The 27,701-nt window shown below is 42.5% G+C and overlaps 1 protein-coding gene across 1 annotated transcript in view; it reads left to right on the forward strand.

Moving 5' to 3' along the window:
* LOC144690363 (uncharacterized) overlaps nt 1-26,401 on the forward strand; it is a 66,168-nt gene extending 39,767 nt beyond the window's left edge. The window contains exons 7-13 of the mRNA XM_078557788.1: nt 1,522-1,617; nt 2,566-2,653; nt 10,835-10,926; nt 16,546-16,650; nt 18,613-18,638; nt 22,969-23,197; nt 23,918-26,401. Of these exons, the coding sequence (XP_078413914.1) occupies nt 1,522-1,617; nt 2,566-2,653; nt 10,835-10,926; nt 16,546-16,650; nt 18,613-18,638; nt 22,969-23,197; nt 23,918-24,117 (836 nt within the window). The 3' untranslated portion in view covers nt 24,118-26,401. The remainder of the gene's footprint in view (nt 1-1,521; nt 1,618-2,565; nt 2,654-10,834; nt 10,927-16,545; nt 16,651-18,612; nt 18,639-22,968; nt 23,198-23,917) is intronic.
* The last annotated feature ends 1,300 nt before the right edge of the window (nt 26,402-27,701 follow it).

Raw genomic sequence — 27,701 nt, forward strand, 5'->3', positions numbered from 1 at the left:
GCAATGCACCTTTGAGAGATTGTGAGCAGATTGACCACGTGACTGTACGATCCAGTAGCTGTGTAGCGTGGGCTACAATGTTCATGTTAGTCTAGAGTAGGGTCTGGTTGGAGAAGCACACATCACGTTAGTGCTCTGTTGTCTGTGTAAATAAATAGTGTGTGCTTCATTTCATATTGGTCTCTGCGTCTGCAGTATATTATTATCGACTCACCCGCCGAAAGATAAGCCTGCAACCCGTTCACGAGCAGAGCCGTAGAACATAGCAATTGGCGACGAAGCAAAACACGACCAGTCAACGACACCAAGGAAAGCAGCGAAAACTCAACTGAAGTGAATCAGCTATGCCTTACGGACCGATTGTAAGTATAGCCCTCACCACAGACGTCGGAGTTACCTCCCTCCGGTATGCCACAATTTGGCCACATTGCACCGTTTGCTCAGACCACCAGATGGGCCACATTATGTTGAACACCTCAACATATCGGGGGAGGAGAAGAGGTGGGTGATCCTCTTATCAACATATGGCCATAAGACATACAACCTAATTCGTAGTCTAATGGCACCCAGCGCCCCAGATTCCAGGAACTTTGACGATTTGGTGAATCTTGTGAAAAGCCGAAACCCTCGGTAACAACGCAGCGTTTTAAATTCAATTCGAGGTGTCGCGTCCCCTGGAGAGACGGCCGCTTGCTGCGTGGCAGCCTTAAAACAACTGACAGAGCGTTGAGAGTTCGGAACGTTGATTAACGACAAGCTAAGAGACCGATGAGTGTGTGGGATTAACAAAGACGCCATTCAAAAAATGTTGTTGTCAGAAACGAATTCAGAATTCAGCAAGGCAATGGAGTTGGCGCTCGCAATGGGAAGGGCAGTCAGGGATTCGGAAGCCATTAAGGGAGCACAAAATGGGGCCATCTTACACGTTGGGAGGGGAGCACCGGTTAGACATGGCGCGGATACGCAGGGCTCCGTGGAAAGGCGGGAAACAGCCACCATTAACAGACCAGCAAAAAGCAATAGTCTAATGGATAAAAACCACCTTACTAACGGCAGCAATGGAACCAGACAGCCTGCAAACAAACGACAATTTTAAAAACTGGAGTGTTTCTACTGCCATCGCAATGGGCACATTATGCGATATTGCAAAGACCAGATTGAGACAAAATTTCACACACAAAGGCAGAAGCCGTGAAATTCATATTGTGGACAAACCAGAAGAAACAGAGTCAGATATTTACTCGCTACACGACTTAAAAATGGGTAAAACAGCCAATCTACGTGACAGTGGAAATCAACGGGAAACCCATCCAAACAGAGGTGGATACAGGGGGCATCCAAAGCATTTAATTGAACGTAAAGTGCTTTGGGATGTCTTGAGGTTATGGAAGGCGCTATATAAATGCAGATCTTTCTAAAAATAACTACTTTAAGCTTGGCTTAAAATACAAGAAAAATGGGATAGCATAAGGTTCAGTATTGTCTGTTAAACTATATATTTTTAAAATTTTCTTGGCACAGGGAACGTTTCCTGCATCCCTACAACAGACAAAAAATGTCAATGTCCTCTGGGCCATTACTGCGCCATCTGTGGAGATGGGAAAAAGATTCCTTCAGGTATTGTCCGCCTCACTAAAATATCTATATGTTTTTCCTAACCTTAATTTTTCCTGTGCAGCCCTATGGAAGTTAATTGTTTTATCATTGCTAGCCAGGGTCCAGGCAGTGAATGGTGATGGGGATCTTGGCAGGAAGCCATTCAAATCAGAGTGTTCCCAGGTCGGATTCTGTGGCTGGTTTAGCCAGTTCTTTACTCTATGGCATTTTCTCCATCTAAAATTAAATTTCCAACTCCGCACACCCATTTCCTATTCTCCCAAGTTAGTATTACAGTTCTTAAACAAAAACAAAAATAGCTGGAAAAACGCAACAGGTCTGACAGCACCTGAGGAGAGGAACACAGTTAACGTTTCGAGTCCGTATGACTCCTCAACAGAACTAAGGAAAAATAGAAATGAGGTGAAATATAAGCTGTTAGAGGGGGGGTGGGACAGGTGGAGCTGGATAGAAGGCTAGTGATAGATGGAGGCAAAGAAGAGATTGTCAAAGATGCCATGAACAAAAGGACAAAGAGGTGTTGACGGTGATGATATTAGCTAAGGAATATGCTAATAGTGACATTAAGGGTAGAAAGCAGGACGAGCAAGTGACAGGTAGCCCTAGTTGGGGTGGGGTGGGGGGGAAGGGATCGAAATAGGCTAAAAAAAGGTGGAGATAAAACAATGGTTCTTAAGTTCTGCTTCTCTATCTTGCCATTTTCTTACCCTCTTTAATTTTTGCCCTTTTCTCTTATTTCCCCACAAAGAAGCTCTTGCCTTTGTGACTGAGGGATTTCCCCTCACTATCACGGCGTACCATGTATAAAAGTGAGTGAACTATACTTTGCAACAGGCTGGTGTGATATTGTCCTGCGAGTGCCTGATATATTGGCATGGGGGCGCGGGGCACGTGCCTTATTAAAATGATGGAAGTTCTTGCTTACCATTTGGTTCTGTCTTTTTTAAGATAAAGGAAGCTACCAGAGCCAAGTTTGCGAGTCTTGTCCTCCAGGAACCTTTCTGACTATCGCACAGAAATGTCAGCCTTACGCCAAGTAAGTCATTCCCTTGGAATCACTGATACGCTTACAGTTTATAAGGAGAATATTTTCTAAGCAGTTTCATTAAATCACTCTAGCTGTGATTCACAACAATCCTTGGTGTGTTTTTACCTTTGAAGTTGTATTCCTTAGATAGGCCTATTAAAATGGAATGGCATGTGACCTGATTGGGTACGGTAGCATGGTGGTTCTGTCATTGGACTAGCAACTCAGGGGCCTGGACTAATCATTTTGCGATATGAGTTCAAATCACACCACAGCAGTTGGGGAATTTAAATGCAGCTAACTCAATAAAACCTGGAATAAAAAGCTAATCACAATAATGATGGCCATGATTGTCGTAAAAACCCATCTGGTTCACTGATGCCCTTTAGGGAAGGAAATCTGCCGTCCTTACCCGGTCTGGCCTACATGTGACTCCAGACCCACAGCGATGCGGTTGACTCTCAAACGCCCTCTGAAATGGTCTAACAAGGCACTCAGCTGCATCAAAATCAGTTTGATGGACTCCAGTGGTTCAAAAAGGCAGCTCACCCTCCCCCACCTTCACAAGGGCAATTAGCAGCGGACAATAAATGCCGGCCTTGCCGGTGATGCCCACATCCCATGAATAAAAAAAATTGAATTCATGTACATACATTTTTTTCTAGAGTGTTTTCATTTAACATGCTATTTTTTGCTTGTGACTGATGCCTCACTGATTAGAAAGGCACTGCAAGGTCTAACATTAAGCTATGGAGATCAGAAGGCCTTGGGTCCAATTTTAGTGTTGCAAAATTAGACAAGATTTCTGCCACAGTTGAAGAGTGAGTTTATGTGGACATTGGGTGAGGACAGAATTGGACTCCCTGTGTCTGAGCAGACTGTCAACATTTTGTAAAGACCCAGCAGGTCTGGCAGCATCACTGGAGAGAGAAACGGAGCTAGTGTCTCGAGTCCCTTTGACTCTTCTTCAGAGCTCTGCCTCTCTCGCCACAGACGCTGCCAGACCTGCTGAGCCTTTCCAGCATTTTCTGGTTTTATTTCAGATTTCCAGCATCTGCAGTATTTTGCTTCTATGTCCACGTTCTGTGCTCACGCGGGAAATATACCTGATTGGATGAGATACGGGAGGACTGTGAGTGCCCATGGAAACATAAACCAGCTGGGAATTACACATTCATTCATGGGAGGAGGGGAGAAAATTTGGAAGGGGTGACAGATATCATGCTCCTTCTTCTTAGATAGCAGTTATTGATTTGTGTATTTGACTGGCTTCAGTCAGTTTTTACAAATGACCCAACATCTGCGAGCGGATGATCACTGGTGTGTTGTGTTGATGCACAGCTTTAATACACAGTTAACACGCAGCCTTGGAAACTGGTTTTGACCCCAACATTCTACACATGGTCAGCACCTGATCTAATCTAGATATAGAATATTTTATATTCCAGGAATGATGAACAGATTTTGTGTCCACTGTACAACCAGACAGAAGCCAGTACAATACATGATCGTGGAATAGTACAATAAAGACATGAGGCCCAACGAGTCACGAAATCACGGAATCACACAGTGCAGAAGAGGCCCTTCGGCCCATCAAGTCTGCACCGACACGTGAGAAACACCTGACCTACCTACCTAATCCCATTTACCAGCACTTGGCCCATAGCCTTGAATGTTATGACGTGCCAAGTGCTCATCAAGGAACTTTTTAAAGGATGTGAGGCAACCCGCCTCCACCACCCTCCCAGGCTGTGCATTCCAGACCGTCATCACCCTCTGGGTAAAAACGTTTCTCCTCACATCCCCCCTAAATCTCCTGCCCCTCACCTTGAACTTGTGTCCCCTCGTGACTGACCCTTCAACTAAGGGGAACAGCTGCTCCCTATCCACCCTGTCCATGCCCCTCATAATCTTATACACCTCGATCAGGTCGCCCCTCAGTCTTCTCTGCTCCAACGAAAACAACCCAAGTCTTTCCAACCTCTCTTCATAACTTAAATGTTTCATCCCATCTATGAGTCTCCGACAGCTCTTTTGACGAGCAGTGCAGTTAATCCTATTGCCCTGCTCTTCCCCTTCTCCTGCAATTTTTTCTTCTTCAAATATTTATCCAATTCCAATGGGTTATCCAATGATCTTTATTTTCTTTAGTCCATGCACCTCTGAGCTTTCCTCCATAGTTCCTCCTAATTTGCATTGCACTCTCTTCCCCCTGGCCACGACACCCCTTAATTTCTTATTATATCATAGAATTATAGACTGTTGACAGCACAGAAAGAGGCCATTCGCCCCTTCATGTCCGTGCTGGCTCTCTGCAAGGGTAATTCACCTGGTGTCACTCCCCCACCTTTTCCCTGTAGCCCTGCAATTTTTTTTATTTTCAGATAATGAACCAATTCCCTTTTGAATGCCATAATTGAACATGCGTCCACCACACTCTCAGACAGTGTGTTCCAGACCCTGACCACTCACTGTGAAAAAAGCATTTCCTTACATCACCATTGCTTCTTTTGCCAATTACCTGAAATCTGTGCCCTCTGGATCGCGATTCTTCCACCAATAGGAACAAATACTCCCTCTGTACTCTGTCCAGACCCTTCACGATTTTGAACAAATCTCCTCTGAACTTTCTCTTCTCCAAGGAGAACAGTCCCAGCTTCTCCAATCTATCTATGTAACTGAAGTTCCTCAACCCTGGAGCCATTCTTGTGGATCTTTTCCGCACCTCTCTAATGCCTTCACATCCTTCCTAAAGAGTGGTGCCCAGAACTAGACACAACACTCCAGTTGAGGCCGAACCAATATTTTCATACAGGTTTATCATAACTTCCTTGCTTTTGTACTGTATGCCCCTATTTATAAGCTCAGGATCCTGTATGCTTTATTCACCACTCTCTCAACCTGTCCTGCCACCTTCAATATCCCTGTTGTACATTTTATCTCATATTTATGCAGAGATGACATAAGTTTCTGTGTGTATCAAGTTTTGTTCAGTGCTTTAAAATGTCTTCTCCATGCGTTAGCTCTAGCTTCGAGTTCTTTCTACAGTTTGCTTACTTTTCCCTGAGTCCATACCTAGGCTTAAACAATCAAGCACAGTGAGCATCAATAGTAAACAGACCCACATAATCAAACACAGAACAATTGAACACTACAATACTCCCTCTGCTCCTGTACCCCCTTTAGCACTGTACCCTTTATTTTGTATTGTCTCTCCATGTTCTTCCTCTTTAAAAGTTTCAGCCTGGCATCACTCAAACAGTATTTCCCAATTTTTCCTCATTTCTTTCCAACCTTGTTGGTTTGTCGGAGCAGAAACTGGCTGTTGGTGATTGGGGAAAGGAGGGAAAGTCAGGGGTATGTGGACAGGCGATGTGCATCTTTCCACTTGTAGAGACCAGGAGCTTACGGAAGCTTCCTGACCCAGGGAGTGGCAAGTGGAAACCAAGAGTGATGGGGATAAAAAATCAATTACAGGATAAAATAAATTAAACAGAAACTTTAAATTTGTACCAATATTGTAAGATTTATTTCCCCTGAATGACATAAAATAAAAATGTTGCAGAGTCAATTCCATCGCTCTCAGTGCGCTGTATGAAAGAAGGTTTATTATCAAAAAGATAGTTGTTAGATAGTACGGAATTTGGGCATTGCTGATGAAGAGACATGCTGTAGAAGCTTTTCATCTTGCACTCATCAGGATAGATTCACAACAATACCAAATCTCAAAGGGAACAAAAATGTGTACTGCATGAGAAGAGGGTGCTGATTAAAAATTGTATAAATGGTAAAGGAGTATAAATTGTTGTTCCCTTTGAGATTTGGTATTCTTGTGAATCTGTCCTGTTGAGTGCAAGACAAAAAGCTTTCTCAGCATGTCTCTTTTTTCAGCCATTGTCTAAAAGAGTGAGACTGAATATAACCTTCCTGTTAGACAAAGGGGAGGGAATTTTCCCCTCGGCAACAGTTTTAGCATTATTATGAATACGATTATGAATAGGTTTGTGGTTTTGCTTTACTTAAGTCGCTTATAGGTTTACTTTCAAGCATAAGAAACATCAAATCAAGTTACAGTTTTTAAACCAGAAGTATCGCATCTCATTCCAAATGAGTGAGTCTTCACGCAACTGTATTTACATCAGGGTTTGATTGAAGGTAAGGGCTGTGCAGAGATGTAAACTTGAAAGAGTGCTAGTAGCAGATTCAAAAGTAACTTTCAAAGAGAATTGGATCTATGCTGAAAGAGGAATAATTTGCAGGGCGGTGGGAAAAGAGCAAGTGGGAAGTTGGACTAATCGGATAGCATTTTCAAAGGGCCAGCAAAGGGACGATGGGCCAACTGGCCTCCTTCTGTGCTGTATGATTCTCTGAAATGGTGAGGTCGAGTGAATGGAGCTGTGTTAATTCACCCAAATTTGAAGAATGAGTTGGAAGCTCAGCAAGGACCGTGATATCACTGGCACCAGGAACAGACAGGCACTCATTCACCATGCCAAATGTGGCTTTCATTTACTGGGAAAGCCGTGGCATGAGGCTGAGTTGCCTGAACGTAGATTGTACAGAAGCGATTTAGTAACACACCACTGACTGGTGTCATCATTGGCGAGCAAGGCTGAACTTAATTTAAGACAAAAACTGAGCCAGTTTAAATCCATCGCTGGCACAAATCATCTGAAATGCTTGAATAAAAACACCATTAAATTCACAAACTTCAATTTCCAGTGGAACAGCAGAAGGTTGCTTACAGGGTGCTGCTCTCTGCAGAAGCAACTGAGACTGCAGCTTTTAAGGCAGTTGTGAAGCCTCAGGGACTCGTGGCAGAGTAAGTTGAAAAGGTTGAATACGCCGGGCTTTGTTGGAAAGAGTTACATCACCAAACATGGATGGTATGAAAGCAGGTTGTACACAAAGTGAGGGCCTGTTTGAGAATTGGGTCACTCCTCTTATCAGACTATATCTCACTTATCAATCCATTATTGAAATCTTTGCAGCTGGTGGGTAACAGTTCAGGACATGAGAGTGTGTAGTGATGAAGAGATGGGAGATAAGGTGCACTCTTTAATTGCAATAAGGCTGCAACCTGTGGTTTAAAGTGCAATGTAAAAATAATATCAAGTGGAAATATACAGAAGAATCTTCTGAAGGAACTCGAATTCATAGGCGTAATGGTCCAACCTCATGCTTTTGCTGGGGAGTGAACCTCAGACAATGTGTACGATATTTTGACCGGAAGGTTTAGGCCCAAAATGTTAACTCTATTCATTCCAAAAGCACTGCCTGAAGCTTTCCAGCAATTTCTTTTTCTTTTAGCAACAGGGTTCCAGCTTCTGCAAATTTTTGTTTTACTTTTCTGACTCAAGTGCCACATAGATCAAATTCATTTCAAGACTGTTGAGGACATCCCTGAAACTTGTCATGAGAGCATAATCATTTTCATAATATTTTTCTGGTTTAATGTAAAGTGGGTTAATGGGGGTAAGTGGTTGGGTCTGTCTTTGTGTGATTTAATCACATTTGGGGTCAAGTAGACCGCAAGGTTTAACCCATCAAAAGAAGCTAGGTGCTTGATATACTAACGGGTAAACATGGATGCTGGCTTAGTATGTAAGGTGTGAAGGGAATTTGCATTTTTAGATAGATGAAGGGAGATTTGGATTTCAAAGGCATTTTAGTCTATTTACAAATAGCCAGATAAGCAAGGCTAAGGAATGTGTTTATTTTTCCCAAAGGTTACTGACAATAAATAGTAGCAACATGAAAGTTTTTATATTGTGAGGAAGATAATGTTTCAAAGACATTTGAAACAATAGAATTTACACATTATAAAAGAAACAAGCATATATATATAAAGGAAAATGAGGTTGTGTGTCAGGAGAACCATTGTGAGGTCTAAAAAAGTATGTGAAATAGCCTTAATGAAGCCTTCAGTATTTGTACATAAGCCTGCTGTCCACTGAAACTGAAGCTGGAGAAAATTATTTGGAATCCCACTGTCCAGGGTATTGTGTTAATTTGCTGGATCTGTTTAGAATCTAAAATCTATTTTGGACCATTGCCTTAAAGTGGGTGTAACGTGGAGTCAGGTTCATTTGGAATTTTAGGAGTTACTATAGTAGTAATTTGTAGTCCTATGTATGTGCTTGAAATCTTTTCTTTTGTTAATAATGTTTTAATTTAGTTTTTAAAAAACCTTTAAAAGTCTCGGTGGGCTTATTACTTCTAAATTCAGCGTACACATCTCGAAATAAATACAAATTGCAAAAACGTTGTGATGGCGTGATCAAGCTTCCCTTGTGGATTTGATCTGCCTGGTACACATCATCTGTTCTGTCATAATAAGCTCCCATTCCTACTAAAAATCACCTGGTAATGTGGCATCGCACCGCACTCTCCTATTGCAGGTGTTGCAGTCAGCTGGGGTACAACCTTCAGTCTACCTTTGCTGAAATGGCCATTTATTCACTGGTGATTCTGAGCAGTGGATACCAGTGATTCTTTCAGCAATGGGGGAGGGTATCATCTTGTGAGCCCAATCCTGACGCACCCAACCATCCACTTTCCAGCATCGTCATCAAGAGCAACATGCTGACTCACTTGCCCCTCACGGTTGCACCAAATTCCATTGGCAGTCCAATAGCATTCAGCTAACCAAGTAAAGATGGGAATTGGCACTGGAGCCCTCAGAGTGTATGGCTCAGCATTAAGCTGCCAGTTCAAATTAAGCCACAAGAGCCAATACCATTTTATTGCCAGTTATTGAGAATAACTGACTGGACTGTGTGGACACCTTAGACCCTAAGATGGTAGACAGGAAGCACATGCACACTTCAGGTTGGAGCTGCCACCATATTGGATGAGGACAAACAAGAGGTGCCCTTAGTCCACACGGCTGAAACAGGCCTTTGCAAATGCAAATAATGGGCTTAACACTTGCTTGAGGTCCGCACTCTGCCATTGGTTTTCTCGGAAATCATGGAAAGCTGCATTCAGAGAAACTGGCCCTAGGAGTTCTCTGCAATGCGAAAAAAGACGAAAAAACCTTTCCATTGTGGAGTCAGGATGGGAGAATGGTGCTTCCATTCCAAATTAAAGGGCCCACCTGGTTGCTGCCATTCCTGGCTTCAAGATCCACAACCCCCAGCCTCCCTGCGACTACAGGCGCCCCCTACTCAATCTTGTGACTTCAGGCCTCTGACCCCTGACCCCTACTTGCATCCCAGCTTTGGCTTGCACCCACCTCACCCAGTCCAACCCAGGCTGGATCCACTTAGCTGAAGGTGGCCAATAGCTAGCAGTAGCTTGATCTCTTCCCCACCATCTCTACTCTTTGGTTGGTGGGGCAGTAGTGCCCATTGGTTCTAGTACAATGAGATCCAAGACCCAATATCAGAGAGGCCTTGGATCTCACCGTTCTGTACAAAAGGCCTGGTGCTTCCCTCATCCACCGTCTCCCCAGCACCCAGAAATGGGCACTCCCAAATTTCAAGGCCCTTTTCTTTTATTCTTTCATGGGATGAGGGTGTTGCTGGCAAGGCCAGAATTTGTTGTCCATCCCTATTCACCCCTTGAACTGAGTGGCTTGCTCGGCATTTCAGAGGGCGGTTGAAGAGACATTGCTGTGGGTCTGGAGTCATATGTAGGCAAAACAGGTAAGGACAGCAGATTTCCTTCCCAAGAGGGTTTTTTATGACAATCAATAATGGTCACAATTATTGAGACGAGCTTTTAATTCCAGATTTATTGATTGAATTGCAATCCCACCAGCTGCTGTGGCGGGATTTGAACCCTCTGTCCCAGAGCATTAGCCTGGGCCAACTGGATTACTAGTCCAGTGATGTTACCACTATGCCACCATCTCCTCCAAATTGGTTATTCTATCAATGCAAATTGCACTCATGGGCCGAGTGCAATGCGGAGAGCATCACACATGCACACGAGATCCATGGACATACCTTTAATCCCCCTCACAACATTGTTTAAAATACACTGACATGGCAGTACTTGTAGCATAACTCCTACCTCGAATTATTCCTAGGCATCCATTATCAATATGTAATGAAGATTTATATAAATGGTGTCTTTAGATGAATTGATCACAAAATTAATTGACGGAAGCTCCTTGTTTAATAATAGACTCACTGAATGTACAGTAACTAAGAGAATACACTGACTGACCAATATGTTTTACAGTTGCACACAGTTGGGGATGACTCTTCAAGCAGAAGGTAACAGCACAGTTGACAACGATTGTGTTGGTCCACCTAACTTGCTGAATCAAAAAGGTAGGTTTTAAATGTAATTTTTACAAAAGCAAAACAATGCTTGAATTTCTAGTCTGTGTAGTTGAGGATTTCATTTTGAATTTGTTGTAAGGGTTTGTTCAGTAGGTCTCATGAAGAGGTTCAGGGGCTTGTAAGGTTGAATAGCTGTGTTCATTGGTAACACATAACTATTTGCATATGTACAAAGTATAGCCCAGATGGGGAGCTAACTCCACGCTTCTACACAGGTCTCTGCATACTCTAGGCTGACCCAAGTCCCTTGTCATGTGACCCTTTACATCACACTGTGGGTGTTACTGTTCTCCAGTCCCACATTCACCCTTGCTACGCCAAACACCCTTATACTGCAACTCTCAAGTCTTTACCCAACATATTTACAGTATAATCTTTCTTTACCTGCTACCCCTTCCCCCCTCCCCCTCAAATCTCTGACCTTATAAGTTCAACTGGCCTGGAGGCTTAACTACTCTTCCGGATCTCGTTCTTGTCGCATTTGGAGGAGTGGTAGGCTCAGTTGCTTTGGGCAAGCTTTGTTGGCTTGGAATTGAAATCGTTGTATTCTGTTTCTGGTACTTGGTTGCCTTCATCTGGCTTGCTTTTTGCGCTCTTTGGAGTTGAACTTTTCTTTATCAATCACTTATCTGCTTTGTTCAGGCGCCACAGGCTTGTCCTTTCCTTCTGGAGGGAGTGTTCACTCCGTTCATTCCTAGAGTGGACTTGGATGTTCTTTTTCTGTGGGGTCCACCATGATCGTTTTGGAAGTTGACATTTCAAAAATGGAACCTTCATTTCCACAGTTTCACAATGTCACCAAGCATTTGTTCACTCTCTTACTTTCCAATTCTTTTTCAAGCTTATTAACCTTTTCATTCAGCTCACCAACTACTCTGAGTTCAGTTGTCTTTGTTTCAGAGTTATCTGCAGAACACTTATACAAGTTTAACAATTTCTCCTGGACATTCAGTCCTTCTTGAAATCTTTCTTTCCTGGTCACTGACTGCTCCTTAGACTCTTTCAATTCACTCTTTAGATCCTCAGTCTAGTTCTTAGAATTTTCCTTACCTGCTTTTAAAGCTTTCATTTGCTCTTCCAAACTGTGCAAGTCATTTTTCATATTCGTCAGATTGGATCGAAGTTCGAGAATTTCATTATTCTTTTCACAATGAAGTTCCAATATTTCATCAGTTTTGGTTGTTAATTCTTTGTTCAACCAACTGTTCTGATTCATCAACAATTCTTTCAAGCTCACATTCTGTAATCTTACGTCTGCTCATCGTTTCTGAGACTCTTCGCACTCCTTTGAGAGAAATTTTACTTTCTCGTGCAACTGTTCAACTTTTTCCTGACATTCTAGGTTCTTGATTTCCGCTTCAGCTATTTCATCTTTCAACAACTTAATGGTTCTCAGTAAGTTTGAGGCACCCAGTGCTTTGCCTTCCAGTTCCTTGATCTTCAGCTTCAGATTTACATTTATCGATTTTATTTCTGTTTTTTCTTTCCCTGCCTGCGGGAGAGTTTTGGCCTTATCTTCGTTTTGGTTTCAGTTAGGCAGGTCTGTCTTTGGTGAAACCTTAACTTGTTTCAGTTCTGTAATGGTGCTACTTGTGCATTCATTATCCACTTGCAGCTTGGTGCACTCTATGAATTTCCCTTCATAGAAAAGTCAGCCAGCTCAGCCCTGCTACCTGCTGTTACAGTTTTGGTAATGTGTCGGCCTTTTCAAAAATACCTATGTTTAAGTCTTCTGGGCTGGTTCTCAGCCTCCTCCTTCCTCTGCACTAAGCTTTTTGGCTCATGCAGTTCATTGTGCTGACACCATTCAATGGTCTGCCACCATAGTGTGGTTTGCTTGGGAATTGTCTTTTGCCCTTTCATTGCTTTATTGGGGTGTTTTATTATTCTCTTCAAGCTTTGCATGCTCCACCACTTCAAGATTGAAGCACATGTCAAAGGCTTTTAATATCTTGCCAAAGCTGGCTGAGGATTCATCAATGCATTGCATCAGCAAGTTCACCAGATAGGTATAAAAGCATATTAACTTGGATTTCCTCGTTTCTCACGTGTCGGTGCAGACTCGATGGGCCAAAGGGCCCCTTCTGCACTGTGAGAGTCTGTGATTCTGTGATTCCTTTGACTTCCTGCTTAATTCTGATGTACTTTGGTAACATAAAAATTTTCTTCACCATGATGCCCAATTTTGCATCTGGTTTGGCCCCTGTATCAGCCCAAATCGATCTGGTAGATTGATTTATTATCCATGGCTGATTTTCAGCTCAGGGGAGGACAGTTTTAAATCTTGCTTCTCTTTTAAAGATGTCACTGCACTAATCAGTTTTTCAATGCTTCTTCCTGCGCCTGTCAGGTTTTGGCACTGTCCCTGTGGCAATCGCGACCTCAAAGGGATTGATTTCTTGCAGCGAATTTTTTAATCAAAGATTCGGGCACTTTAGAACATTTTTGGAGTATGTTAGGATGACTAAAAGGCGACCCCTGGCTTTGGCTGCGTTTTTAAACTACTTCGAATATATGTTTCTTATTAAATGGAGCTCGGTTGCCAGGTGATATAGCGCCATCTCTGATCCTTGGCTGGCTGCGGTGATTAACGAAATGGACTGCTCTGACTGATCAATGGCCCAAAGACTTTTAAAAGCTAGTTCAGCCTTAGAACTAAATTTTTGCTCACCCTTGCTGGGTCCTTTGACTCTGCAATCGATGGGGATTCACAATGGACCTCCACGTGCTCTGGTGGAGTCTCCCAGTTGCATAGGGTATTTCTTCTACCCACTCAGCCTCCACGTTTGCAATGGTGTTTCTTTTTAGGTGATCTCTGGCTATGTTTCTTCGGTTCAGGTGCACTTCAGTCAGGTCAGGATGTTGTTCCTTTAGTTTTTCAGATTCCGGGTCCTTCACCAGCTTCTTTGGTCCTGGGCTAATTCATGAGCTGCCACCATGTTGTAGGGGTTTGTTCAGTAGGTCTCACAGAGAGCTTCAGAGTCTTGTAAGGTTGAACAGTGGTGTTTATTGGTAACACATAACTACATACATAGTGTATAAAGTACAGCCCAGACAATGAGCTAACTCCATGCTGACTTCTACACAGGTCTCTGCATACTCTTAGACTGACCCACTTGTCATGTGACCCTTTACATCACACTGCGTTCTCAGTCGCACATTAACCCTTGCTATGCCAAACACCTTTAAAGTACAGAATTAACCTGTGCTCTGCTGTGTATAACATAATTCTTTCTTTCTGTACAAAGTAGAAAAGCCTGAATAAGAGTGGAGAATCAAATTCTGAGACAGTTTTGGATGAAACGTTAAACTGAGGCTCTGTCTGCCTCTTAATTGGATGTAACAGATCCCATGGTACTATTTTGAAGAAGAGCAGGAGGGTGGGGGAGTTATCCATGGAGTCCTTGGTGTTATTTATCCTTCAACCAACAGCAGATCAACTGGCCATATGTTTGTGGGAGCTTGCTGTGCACAATTGGCTGTCGCATTTCCTACATTACGGCAGTGACAGCATGTCAAGCGCATTTCATTGGCTGTGAAGGGCTTTGAGATATCCTGAGGACAGGAAAGGCGCTATATAAATGCAAGTTCATTCTTTCCGTTTGATAAATAATCTCACATTTTAATCCAATCTTTTGAGGCTCTTCTGGGTTTTCCTGCTTCAACTTTAAAGAAAAATGAAAAGTCCGCATCTTGTTCCCGTAGATGTAGAACAGAATGTGAGGGCCTCAGAATCAATTTGTTTAATTTCCTGTTAAAACAATGGATTGAATGGTTTGGAAAGGTACACCTCAGTGCATTTCATTTCGGTGTATGTTAGAGTGAAGCCTGTCAGGTGTTGGCAGCTCTTCCTCGTGGATTACTCTCCTTATGTTGAGAAACCAACGGAAATGTGTCAAATTTCCTAAAACTGGGCTTAACCCTGGGTGCAGAGAACGAAAGAATTGCATTTCTCCTGTATATTTTATCACTCAGGACATCCTAGGGCACTTTACAGACTATTAAATACTCTTGAAATGTAGTCACTGTTTCAATGTAGGAAACACAGGAGACAACTTGTACACAACAATATCCCACAGCTGCAATGTGATAATGACCAGATAACCTGCTTTTGTGATGATGGTAGCGAGATAGAGATGAACCAGGACACTGGGGTGGACTCCACTGTTCTTCTTCAAGATGCCATGGGGTCCTTTACGCCCACCTAAGAGGGCAGTCAGGGCCTTGGTTCATTGATTCATTTGAAAGGCGGCATTTCTGACAGTGCAGTAGTCCCTCAGTGCCGCACTGGAATGTCAACTGAGATTATGTGTCAAGTTGCTGGTGTGGGACTTGAACCCACAACCTTATGACTTGGAGGCAGAACAATGACAGTGAACCCCAGCTGACACTTTAACATGGGAGTGTCTGAGATGCTGTAACTAGTGAAACTATTCCATGAATTCTTCAGCAAATCCTATTCAACCATCATCCCTGTGCTTGCTGACTTACATTGGCTCCCAGTTAAGCTTTGATTTGGAAATTTACATCCTTGTTTTCAAATGGCTCCATGTCCTCGCCCCTCCCTATCTCTGTAACCTCCTTCAGTCCCACAGATTTCCGTAATGTCTGCACTCCTTCTTGTGCATGTCTGATTTTAATCGCTCCACCATTGGCGCCCATGCCTTCAACTGCCGATGGCCTAAAGTTTAGAATTCCCTCCCTAAATCTCTCTGCTTCTCTATCTCTTTCACCCTTCAAGATGCTTCTTAAAAGAAGTGTGAGGTCATGCACTTTGGTAGGAAGAATAGAGGCATAGACTATTTTCTAAATGGAGAGAGAATTCAGAAACCTGGAGTGCAAAGGGACTTGGGAGTCCTATCCAGGATTGTCTTAAGGTTAACTTGCAGGTTGAGTCGGTAGTTAGGAAGGCAAATGCAATGTTGGCATTTATTTCGAGAGGACTAGAATATAAAAGCAGGGATGTGCTGATGAGGCTTTATAAGGCTCTGGTCAGACCACATTTAGAATATTGTGAGCAATTTTGGGCCCCGTATATCAGGAAGGATGTGCTGGCCCTGGAGAGGGTCCAGAGGAGGTTCACGAGAACGATCCCAGGAATGAAAGGCTTAACATATGAGGAACGTTTGAGGACTCTGGGTCTATATTCGATGGAGTTTAGAAGGATGAGGTGGGATCTGATTGAAACTTACAGAATACTGAAAGGCCTGGATAGAGTGGACGTGGGGAAGATGTTTCCATTAGTAGGAGAGACTAGGACCCGAGGGCACAGCCTCAGAGTAAAGGAAGACCTTTTAGACCAGAGATGAGGAGAAACTTCTTTAGCCAGAGAGTGGTGAATCTATGGAATTCATTGCCACAGAAGGCTGTGGAGGCCAGATCATTGAGTGTATTTAAGACCGAGATAGATAGGTTCTTGAATGGTAAGGGGATCAAAGGTTACGGGGAGAAGGCGGGAGAATGGGGTTGAGAAACTTATCAGCCATGATTGAATGGTGGAGCAGACTTGATGGGCCGAATGGCCTAATTTCTGCTCCTATGTCTTATGGTCTTATTATCCAACTGTCTAAGAATATTTTCACATACCGAAATCTGATTTTATTTCAGGAAATTCTTCTACTTTATCTATGATATGGATAGTGTTTCCCTTGTCCATTCTTTGTGTCATCATAATAGTGAGATCGTCATTGTGCAGGATATCGAACAAGCAAGGTAAGGATAAGGGCTGATTGCCTTTCTGCTTGCTATGTGCTCTGGTTAGTAGTTTGAGGGTCAGCCCATTAAGTACAGTCCAAATACGGAAGAATGTGGCAGCAGCTCCTCGTGACCAGGGATACATTGTAGCACCTCAGCAAAAAGAGCTAACGGCCGGGATTTTCCGGCCCTGTCACGGGCGGGATCCCAGCCAGGAGTCCATTGACTTCCAGAAGATCCTGGCGGCAGGCGGGTGTGGCAAATCCCCGCCCAACAATTGTAACCATGTTACTTGAGTTAGTGGTGTGATACCACAAGCACGAAGTGTAGATTGGCACCAGTTGCTATATAAAAATCATTCGGTTTGGGCATTGGAATTGTAAGCAGCAAAGAGCTGGGATTTGATCAGTTCTCTATGTATCGTTTTAACAAGAAACTTATCCCAAATGTTAGAATGTGATGTCATATCAAGAGGACTTCAGTGTAAACCTTTGTTTTGAAATTAAAAGAACATGTAAATGGCATACAGCTACCTACTTAGAATATATGGCACATTCAGCCCAACCAGTCTCTGCTGGTGTTTATGCTCCACCCAAGCCTCCTCCCATCTTTCCTCTAAATTTCTTGGTGTAATCCTCTATTCCCTTCTCCCTCAAATGCTTGGCCAGCCTCTCCTTAAATACATCTATACGATTCACTACAATCACTCCCCATGGGAACAAGCTCCATATTCTCACCACGCTCAAGGACTGGAGGTTAGCATCCAACTGTTGAGTTGCTAGCATCTTTCACAGGCAAGAACTGAATATCCGAGCCATTTCAGGACCAAGCAGCCCACTTAAATCAGCACCCCACCCACCACCTTAAACATTCACTCCCTCCACCACCAACACACAGTGTGTACCATCTACACAAATCACTATAGCAACTCACCAAGGCTCTTTTAACAGCGCCTTCCAAACTCGCGACCTCTACCACCTCGAAAAACAAAGGCAGCAGGTGCATGGAAACACCACCATCTGCAAGTTCCCCACCAAGTCAGACACACCATCCCGACTAGGAACTATACTGTCTTTCCTAAATCTTGGAACTCCCTCCCTGACAGCACTCTGGATGTACCAAAGCCACATGGACAGCAGCGGTTCAAGAAGGCGGCTCACCAACGCTTTCTCAAGGGCAATTAGAGATGGGCAATAAATGCTGGCCCAGCCAGCAATGCTGACATCCCACAAATGAATTAAAAAACTCCACATAAAATCATAATTTTGCTAAATCATGGATTCTGAAATTAATAATTCATATGCACTAGAATTAAGTTCTTGAACTGAATGTTGTGAGTAAATGTACTTGATTAAACTTAGCTTCAAAGTGAATCATTCTTTTCTCTATTTTTTTATTTGAAGGAGCCTTAAAACTGCTTTGTCACAAGTACATCAGAATCATAGGGTGACATATTCAGACAAGACAGGAGAAATCGAGACAGGAGGCAAATAGAAGCAACAGTGGGGAGAGGGGTGGGAGTGATATCAGTTAGGGATGAGGGGGAAAGGATAGTGAAGTAACAGTAAAGACAGACCAAATGCTTTTTGACCAATCAGAAGCTTTTCTCAAATTTTAGTCCGGTCCAATTGCCAAAAATTTAATCAGTGGGATCTTCATACTGGGAGTCTTGTGTCCCATTGCGGACACTGCAAAGATTAGCAAGCCAGTGATATAAAAGCTCAGTTGAATTTTTCTAACAGTTTTCAATTAACACCAAATGGCCCTTTTTACTCACAGTTGGCTACATGTTTGTAAATTGGTGAATTTAGTGCAGCAGATTGGTGCACGTCCTTTTGAATGTGAAGTCTGATGTAAAAAAAATATAAACTTGGAATGTTTGCAAACATTGCAACACGACAGTTTGTTAAATACAAATTGCAAGGTCATCGCTGCCTCTTTAACCTGACTCTGTTATTTCTCTGTCTGTATCCCTTTTAGGAATTGGAATGCTGGTGAAACTGAAGGTAAATGTGTTACACAAATGAATCTAAGTTGACTTGTTCTCTGAATTGCTGTTTCATTTCTTGATTGTTCATTGATCAAAGGTGAATAGGGGCACTGTGGCTCAGTTCATAGCACCCTCGCCTTTGAATCAGAAGGTTGTGGGTTCATGTCCCACTCCCGGAAACCAAGAACTGTGAATGTACTCGAAAGAGTTACAATCTGTGACTGCTGATAACTCGAAAGAGTTACAAATTCAAAAACACTTTTAATTTTAAAAAAATGTCTTCATTGGGGAAAGCCTGATACAGAACAAAAACAAAAATGCTTGAACTTATTTGTCCAGATATTCCGCCATCATGGTATTGGGTTGCATCTCCTGCTGGACTTCCACAAACACGCGCTCCAGCCCCACCTACACGGTTTGAATGTGGAGCCAGGAGAAACACCTCCTGCTCTCCCAGGCTCCACATTCAGGTAAACCGTTTTAACAAACTTGCCTTTTTGTTAGTGGCCTGCCCCAGTCTCTGTAAGGGACCATAGTCATAGAGTCATAGTCATAGAGTTTTACAGCATGAAAAGAGGCCATTCGGCCCATCGTGTCTGCGCCGGTCATCAAGCCCCTATCTACTCTAATCCCATTTTCCAGCACTTGGCCCGTAGCCCTGTATGTTGTGGCATTTCAAGTGCTCATCTAAATACTTCTTAAATGTTGTGAAGGTTCCGGCCTCTACCATCCTTTCAGGCAGTGAATTATAGATACCCCCCACCCTATGGGTGAAAGGATTTTTCCTCAAATCCCCTCTAAACCTCCTATCTACGCCCCTCATAATTTTGTACACCTCAATTAGGTCCCCCCCCAGCCTTCTCTGCTCTGAGGAAAACAACCCCCACCGATCTAGTCTCTCTTCATAGCTGAAACACTCCAGTCCAGGCAACATCCTGGTGAATCTCCTCTGCAACCTCTCCAGTGCAATCACATCTTCCCTATAGTGTGGCGGCCAGAGCTGCACACAGTACTCCAGCTGTGGCCTAACTAACGTTTTATATAGCTCCATCATAACCTCCCTGTTCTTTTATTCAATGCCTCGACTAATAAAGGCAAGTATCCCATTTGCCTTCTTAACCACCTTACCTACCTGTCCTGCTGCCTTCAAGGATCTATGGACATGCACACCAAGGTCCCTCTGATCCTCTGTACCTCCTAGGGTCCTACCATTCATCGTGTATTTCCTTGCCTTGTTAGTTCCTCCCAAAATGCATCACCTCACATTTTTCAGGATTAAATTCCATTTGCCATTGTTCTGCCCATCTGACCAGCCCGCCTATATCATCCTGTAGTCTAAGGCTTTCCTTCTCAGTATTTACCACACCACCAATTTTCGTGTCATCTGTGAACTTATTGATCATATCTCCTACATTCATGTCTAAACCATTAATGTACACTACAAACAGCGAGGGTCCCAGCACCGAACCCTGTGGTATGCCATTGGACACGGGCTTCCAGTCACAAAAACAACCTTCAACCATCATCCTCTGCCTCCTGCCACTAAGTCAATTTTGGATTCAATTTGCCAAATTGCCTTGGATCCCATGAACTCGTACATTCTTGACCATTCTCCCAAGTGAGGCCTTGTCAAAAGCCTTACTGAAATCCATGTAGACTCACTGGCCTATAGCTACCTGGTTTATCCGTATGACCCTTCTTGAATAACGGTACCACATTCTCTGTCCTCCAGTCCTCTGGCACCCTCCTGTGGCCAGAGAGGATTGGAAAATTAATGCCATAGCCCCTGCAATCTCTTCCCTTGCCTCCTACAGCAGCCTGGGATCATCGCATCTGGGCCTAGAGATCTATCCACTTTTAAGCCCGCTAAAATTGCTAATACCTCCTCCCTTTCAATGCTAATTTGTTCAAGTATATCACAGTTCCCCTCCCTGATTTCTACACCTACATTGTCCTTTTCTATGGTGAATACAAATGCAAAACACTCATTTAAAACCTCATCTACGTCTTCCAGCTCCACCCACAGATTGCCACTTTGGTCCCTAATGGGCCCTACTCTTTCCCTGGTTATCCTCTTGCCCCTAATATATTTATAAAATGCCTTTGGATTTTCCTTTATTTCACCCACCAGTGTTTTTTCATGCCCCCTCTTCACTCTGCTAATTCCTTTTTTAAGTAACCCCCTGCACTTTCTATACTCCTCTAGGGCTTCTGCTGTTTCCCTTTTTTTCCTTATCCAATCCTGTGCATCCCTTGACATTGAGGGTTCTCTGGGCTTGTTGGTCCCACCCTTCACCTTTACAGGAACATGTTGGCCCTGCGCTCTCCCTATTTCCTTTTTGAGTGATTCCCGCTACCCTGATGTAGGCTTTCCTACAAGTAGCTGCTCCCAGTCCACTTTGGCCAGAATTTGTCTTATCATATTAAAATCGGCCTTCCCCCAGTTCAGAACCTTTACTTCGTCCATCTTTGTCCTTTTCCATGACTACCTTAAATTTTACTGAGTTATGGTCACTATCACCAAAATTGCTCCCCCACTGACACTTGCCTGGCTTCGTTCCCTAAAATTAGGTCCAGCATCGCCCCCTGTCTTGTAGGACTTTCTATGTGCTGCCTTAAAAAGTTCTCCTGGATACATTTTAAAAATTCCACCCCCTCAAAGCCTTTCACACTTTGTCTATCCCAGTTAGCATTGGGGGGGTAGAAATCCCCTATTATTATTACCCTATTATTTTTACACTTCTCTGATATTTGCCTTCTGTCCTTCTATCTCTCCCTGACTGGGGGTCTATAGTACACTCCCAGCAATGTGATTGCCCCCCTTTTGTTTTTAAGTACTACCCATATAGCCTCATTTGAGGAACCTTCTAAGATATCACCCCTCCTTACTGCAGTAATTGACTCCTTGATCAATATCGCAACACCACTTCCTCTTTTACACCCCCCACCCCCTCCCCACCCCCCACATTATCTCTCCTGAAGATTCTATACCCCGGAATATTGAACTGCCAGACCAATCAGAAGTTTTTCTCAAATTTTAGTCTGGTCCAATTGCCGAAAATTTAATCAGTGGGAACTTCAAACCGAGAGTCAATCCTTGTGTCCCATTGTGCAAAGATTAGCAAGCCAGTGATGTAAAAGCCCAGTTGAATTTTTCTAACAGTTTTAAATTCACATCAAATGGCCCCTTTACTGGCTGTTGCCTATGATTGGTCAAGCCATTGAGGCTGCAGGTTGACCTGTGGTTTTCAAATGCAGGTGGAGAGGCTATCTCAGCTCCCCACGAGATTGCAGATGGAGTTTCAAACTGGCCTCAGGCATTTTTTATATGCAAAAGGACTAAACGTTATTTCAAGTGGCACCTATTTTTCTGCATCTACTAATATGCCAGCTTGGAACAAGCAGGCGTTTGAGTGTTGCTGAACAAAGAGAGATGTCGAAGATTTTCATCATGCACTCATCAGGACACGCACAGGAATACCCATATAAGGCACTTCTTGCTTCTGACATTAGCACTTAAAAACATTTTCCCAGGCCACCGTGGCTACTTTTGTAAAGCTTAATTATCTTTGTCTATTTTCAGCTTTAGGATTAATATTACAAAAATAACCTTAGGTGTGAGGAGATTTATTGCCACAGGCTGATAGGGTCATGGGCTGTGAGGTTACTTGCTTGGAATTAGTATCAAGTTTAGAGCATTGTAAAACTCCAAGTTATACTGCGGCCTCTGCACATTCTCGCCTTGGGCAATGTATCATCTGCATATGTATGTTTAAACACAGGTAGAAAGTGTCGTTCACTGGTGCTGGAATGGCAGTGATGAAGTTAGTACAGAGCTGACTACCTTCTGATTGAAGTTATACTGCAGCCATGAAACCCAGAACTGGGGGAGACTACCATTTTTGAGATGGTCTTATAATGTTGGTGAAAACTCATCCTTAGACTTCCCCTCCAAGTCACTCACCATCCTGACTTGGAAGTATATCACCGTTCCTTCATTGTCACTGGGTGAAAATCCTGGAACTCCCTCCCTAACAGCACTGTGGGTGTACCTACACCACAGGGACTGCAGCGGTTCAAGAAGGCAGCTCAACACCACCTTCTCAAGGGCAATTAGGGGTGGGCAATAAATGCTGGCCTAGCCAGTGACGCTCACATCACACGAAAGAATTTTAAAAAATCTTCAAACAACAATATAACTGGCAGGCCCAGAACGCTGAAGCAATATTATATTTGGACCTTCTCAAAAAGGGCAAAGAGTTAAAAAGGCAAGCGACTTTTTCATGAAATACGCTTAATTAAATGCTTATCTGTAGAATGAACTTCATGTTCTTTTTTTAATGCAGTTTATTTGCATCTGTGGCATCAAAAGTGATCTTTATAAAGGTGGTGATAATGAACCAGAAATCAATGCAGCAACTGTGCCAGAGATTGGGGAGCTGTGTGCGGACGGCATCATCCTTGAATCGAAACCTAGCGCAGTAATGGTGCCACTGATAAGCATCAAAAAGACTGAAGCTCCTACATTGGAATACAAACCTGAAATCCTGGACATTGAGACTGTGTCAGCTGTTGGTGAGTGTAATGTTTTTTTTCCCATGTTCTTTCTAATCCTGTCAGCTGTAGCTCAGTAGGTGACAGAGGAGAAGGCTTGCTAAGACATAAATAATCTGTGTCCTGCTGCCCCTTGTTGTCGGTTGAGGCTCAGGGAGTAGCAGGCCTTGGCTCTGAATCTAAAGCTTTTGGTTTAAGTCCCATCCGGAGACTGGATCACAAAAGTCTACACTGACACTCAAGTGAACAGTACTGAAAGAGTGCTTCAAGGTCAGAGGTGCCATCGTTTGAACGAAATGTTAAACCAAGGCCTCGTCTTTCCTCTCACTTGAATATGTACACTCCATAGCTCTACTTCAAAGAAGATCACCAGTGTCTGAGCCAATGTTTATTTCCCAATCAAAACAGATTAGAAATTACCTGGTCATGATCACAATGTTGTTTGTGGGAGCTTGCTGTGCACAAATTGGCTGCCGCATTTCTGACATTACAACAGTAATTACAATTTAAAAGTGCTTTGCTGCCTGTGTGAAAGATGCTACATAAATGCAAGGCTTCCTTTTCTTTCAATGCATTGCACCCCTGTTCATTCACGATGATGTTTATATAAGGGAGGAATGTAATAATGATCTACTGAGGCTTTAACTGTATTTTACAGCTCTGTAATCTAAATGTTAAAAACACTCTTTTTGCAATTACAGACAATGAGCCTAATTGTAACATTCATTTGTTTCTATTCAGTTCACCCTAAAGACAATGCAGAGGACAACATACCATTTCCTGTACAAGAAAATGGAAGAAACTCAAAAACCTATTATCCTATAGAGGAGCAGTGTCGAAAGCAGTATAACCAGTCAGTAATGATGGAGGCCAAAGATGGGATACCAACAAGCCTATATTTAGACAGCAATAAATATCAACTGCATTGCATTTCCGTCTAGATTCAGCTCCCTGCTGAATAAACCACCAATACAGTTTGATATTGTCTATAGGAGGCAGTTTACAGGTGAAGCTTCCCATTGAGTTAGTGGCCTGCTTGACATCTTTACCATTAGAAATCTATTCAGACGAAACTAGGAGATGAGTCTGAGGAGTGTTCAAGACTGTAGCTTTTTTCTTGGAATTTGATTGTATGATAACAACTAAATCAATGAAAATACTCGTCACACATACCTTTTAACTCACCAGGAATCCGTACTTAGTCCTTTGGTCAATCAGCGGCTCAAAATGTGGCCCGATGGCGTGATCAGAGGTGGAAAGGCCAAAAACTCCTTTTATTGTGGGTTTACAGATTAAACCAGGTTTAAAATTAAACCTCCAAGGATTTGCTGGTTTCAAGTTTTATTAACAAAAATATCTGTTAGGCTTCCTAGAGATTAGCAGTAAGAATTTATATTAAACTATTTGAAAATTCCTTTTTATGGAAATGAAAAGCATATACTCATCAATGAAACCAGATAAACCTCTCCCCTGATGAGCATTAGCAGCCCATTATTATAGTTTTTGTGTTGACTAACCTTGGCTTCCTTGCCTTCAAATATCTGCACATCCCTACATCTCCCTACCACTGCTACATTGTCAGAGATACTATCCTTTTGACCAATTGTTAAAGTGAGAATTATTTCTGGTGGTTCAGGCAATTGCTCAAGAGCTTATTGTAAGAATGTTATGAGACAGCCTCTCGTAAAGGCTGAGTTATTTAAAAATCCCGGAGGGAAACTTTAAACAACTGTCATAACCTATATTTTTAAGTGGTTATGTTTGAGATGCAACTCTAAATTCGGGAATCAGACCACCAGTTCTCAAGAGGTTTTATATCAAAATACATGAGACATTTATTAATTTACACAAGTTAAATATATACACATGACTACAAATTAGTACTATCATAACTTTTAACAAATTCCTAAACCAACCTCCATTAAGGCAACAGCAACCCGTAGACTTAACCAGACATCAGGCAAAGCATTTTCACCTTAATTATTCAAAATGAGGTTCCTCTCGCTTTGGTTCCTGTGGGAACAGTTGTAGGCTTACAGACACTTCGATCTTACATTGTCTCTGCGCTCCACACACAAAACTGCTGAAGTTATATCCAGCACATCTCATTGAATGTAAATTTTCATTGTATCACCAGCCTCTTTGAGCTCCACCTGTTCTAACAATAAAACCCCTTTCATAGTACCAATTTTATTAGTAATATAAACATATTGCTTGGTCTCTGCTCGCTGGGTGCCAGATTTCACTTACCTTCTTGAATGCTCTATTCAAAAAAATGCAAATGCGCTCTACCTCTCTTACATCTCAAAACTAGTACACATCAAAGCACCCAGACTAGCTGGCTTTAATTCAATTAAAACTCACCCACAGACTAAACCTCTATTTTAAAAGAAAAATATTTTGCAATACTATTATATATATTAATAGCTTCATGACAAAGAGGAACAGGAAGTTGTCCTGGCGTCATCAGCACAAAATATAAGCCGATACTTCCAAAGGAGTGCTGAGGGAGTGCTCCATTGTCAGAGGTGCCTCTTTTGGATGAGACCTTAAAACAAGGCCCTGCCTGCCCTCTTAGGTGGGTGTTAAAGACTCCATGGCACTATTTCAAAGAAATGGGGAGTTATATCCAGTGTCCTGATCACTATTTATCCTTCGACTATCATCTTCAAATCAGATCATCTGGTCATTATCATATCACTGTCTGTGCGATCTTGCTGTCCGCAAATTAGTTGGCGCATTTAATAAGTTACAATTGGTTATTTATTTACTTTGCTGCGGGTAGAATCTGTTGCATAAAATGTCTGTTGCAGTTGCATGCTTCGCAATAGCGGCTCCTTCCAAATAAATCATTGTAACAGAAGCCCACTCAGGCTTTTGAGAAATATAATGAGATGCTATATAAATACACATTCATATCTTCTCCTTAAAGCTATGTGCGCATGGGTCACGTATGGAAAAGTGGGTTATAGTGAGACGTTTAGCAGAGGCTATGATCCTTGAAGAAACTCCGGAATTTTATCCTTTGGGTTTTGTGCAACTTAAAATCTGTTTGCATCCAGTTATTCTGACAACTGGACCTTTGCTATAGAGAATGAGCAATATTTTAAAAATACTAACACACTTCAGATGCTTGTCTTTTTAAGATACTGATCGTTTAGTATAATGTATTCTGAAACATTACTCCTATACGTTGAATATAAATAAAATCGATTGCATGCTTTACCTATTTCTGCGCAATATTATCCACCATCTGACTGACAGAAAATAAAGAAGTAATCCTGCCTAATTACTGCAGAGTTAACCAGGATACCTGGGGAAGTGTAGGCTGTTTCCCTTGGAACTGGGGAGATTAGTGAGGTGATTTGAAATGATGAAGGGATGAGACAGCAACTCCTACCAGTATTTGTGGGGTTTAAAACAAGGGGGCATGGATACAAGATTTAATGAAAGAGATTTTGGATAGACAGCAGGAACAGTTTTTTCTTTGAGATGAAGGGTTATGGGAGTGTAGAATTCATTAGTAGAAAGTTATTGAGGCAGTGACCATGTCAGCATCTAAGCATATATCGGATAGGTGCTTGAAGGAAAAGAAATGGACACTGAGTGGGCACACTGGATTAGGATTATTGAATTTAGGAAGGGTTAACATCGACTGGAAAAACTCAGCAGGTCTGGCAGCATCGGTGGAGAAGAAAAGAGTCGACGTTTCGAGTCCTCACGACCCTTCAACAGAACTACTCGAAACGTCGACTCTTTTCTTCTCCACCGATGCTGCCAGACCTGCTGAGTTTTTCCAGGTAATTCTGTTTTTGTTTTGGATTTCCAGCATCCGCAGTAGTTTTTTTGTTTTTAACATCAACTGGGCCTGGTTAACTCAATCAATCCATTTCCTATTTTGTAATTTCTATGTAATTGCATACGTTTTGATCTATCACCATGGTTGGTGTGCTATCATGTCTTGATGAGGTTTTGCTTATTCTATGAGACTTAAGAGGGTCAACATAAATAGTTTCAAGAAAAACTAAATAGATTAACTATTCACAAAGACCTCACGATGTGTACATGGTTTTCTGGACACAGACTGCTCTGCCTCTTGGTCATCTGACTCTTGATGTCATGCTAACATCACCATCAACCTCATTGTCTCATTATCATAACCATTAACCCTTTACTCTACAGTATATGTGAATAAGAATCTTACATTAATGCCACGATGCAACTACAGCAATCTGGGTCAACTATTAGATTGCAAATTGGGTGGGAGCTTTTGGAATGGAGTTTCATCCTAAATTCCTGCCAACCGACAGACAATCCGAGTTGCACACAACCCACCCCCAGGAATTTTGGCTTCTTTTTAGGACAGGTGACAGACAGCATAGTTAAAGAGGTAAAGCTCTAAGGAGCACCTTAAAGGTGTAGAGAGGCAGAGAGGTTTGGGGAGAGAATTCCAGAGCTTGAGACCTTGACAGCTCAAGAGACAGCACCAATGATGAGATGAAGGGAGTGAGAGATGTACAAAAGG

This window comes from Cetorhinus maximus, chromosome 15 (genome assembly GCF_964194155.1).
Source record: "Cetorhinus maximus chromosome 15, sCetMax3.hap1.1, whole genome shotgun sequence".
Taxonomy (NCBI): Eukaryota; Metazoa; Chordata; class Chondrichthyes; order Lamniformes; family Cetorhinidae; genus Cetorhinus; species Cetorhinus maximus.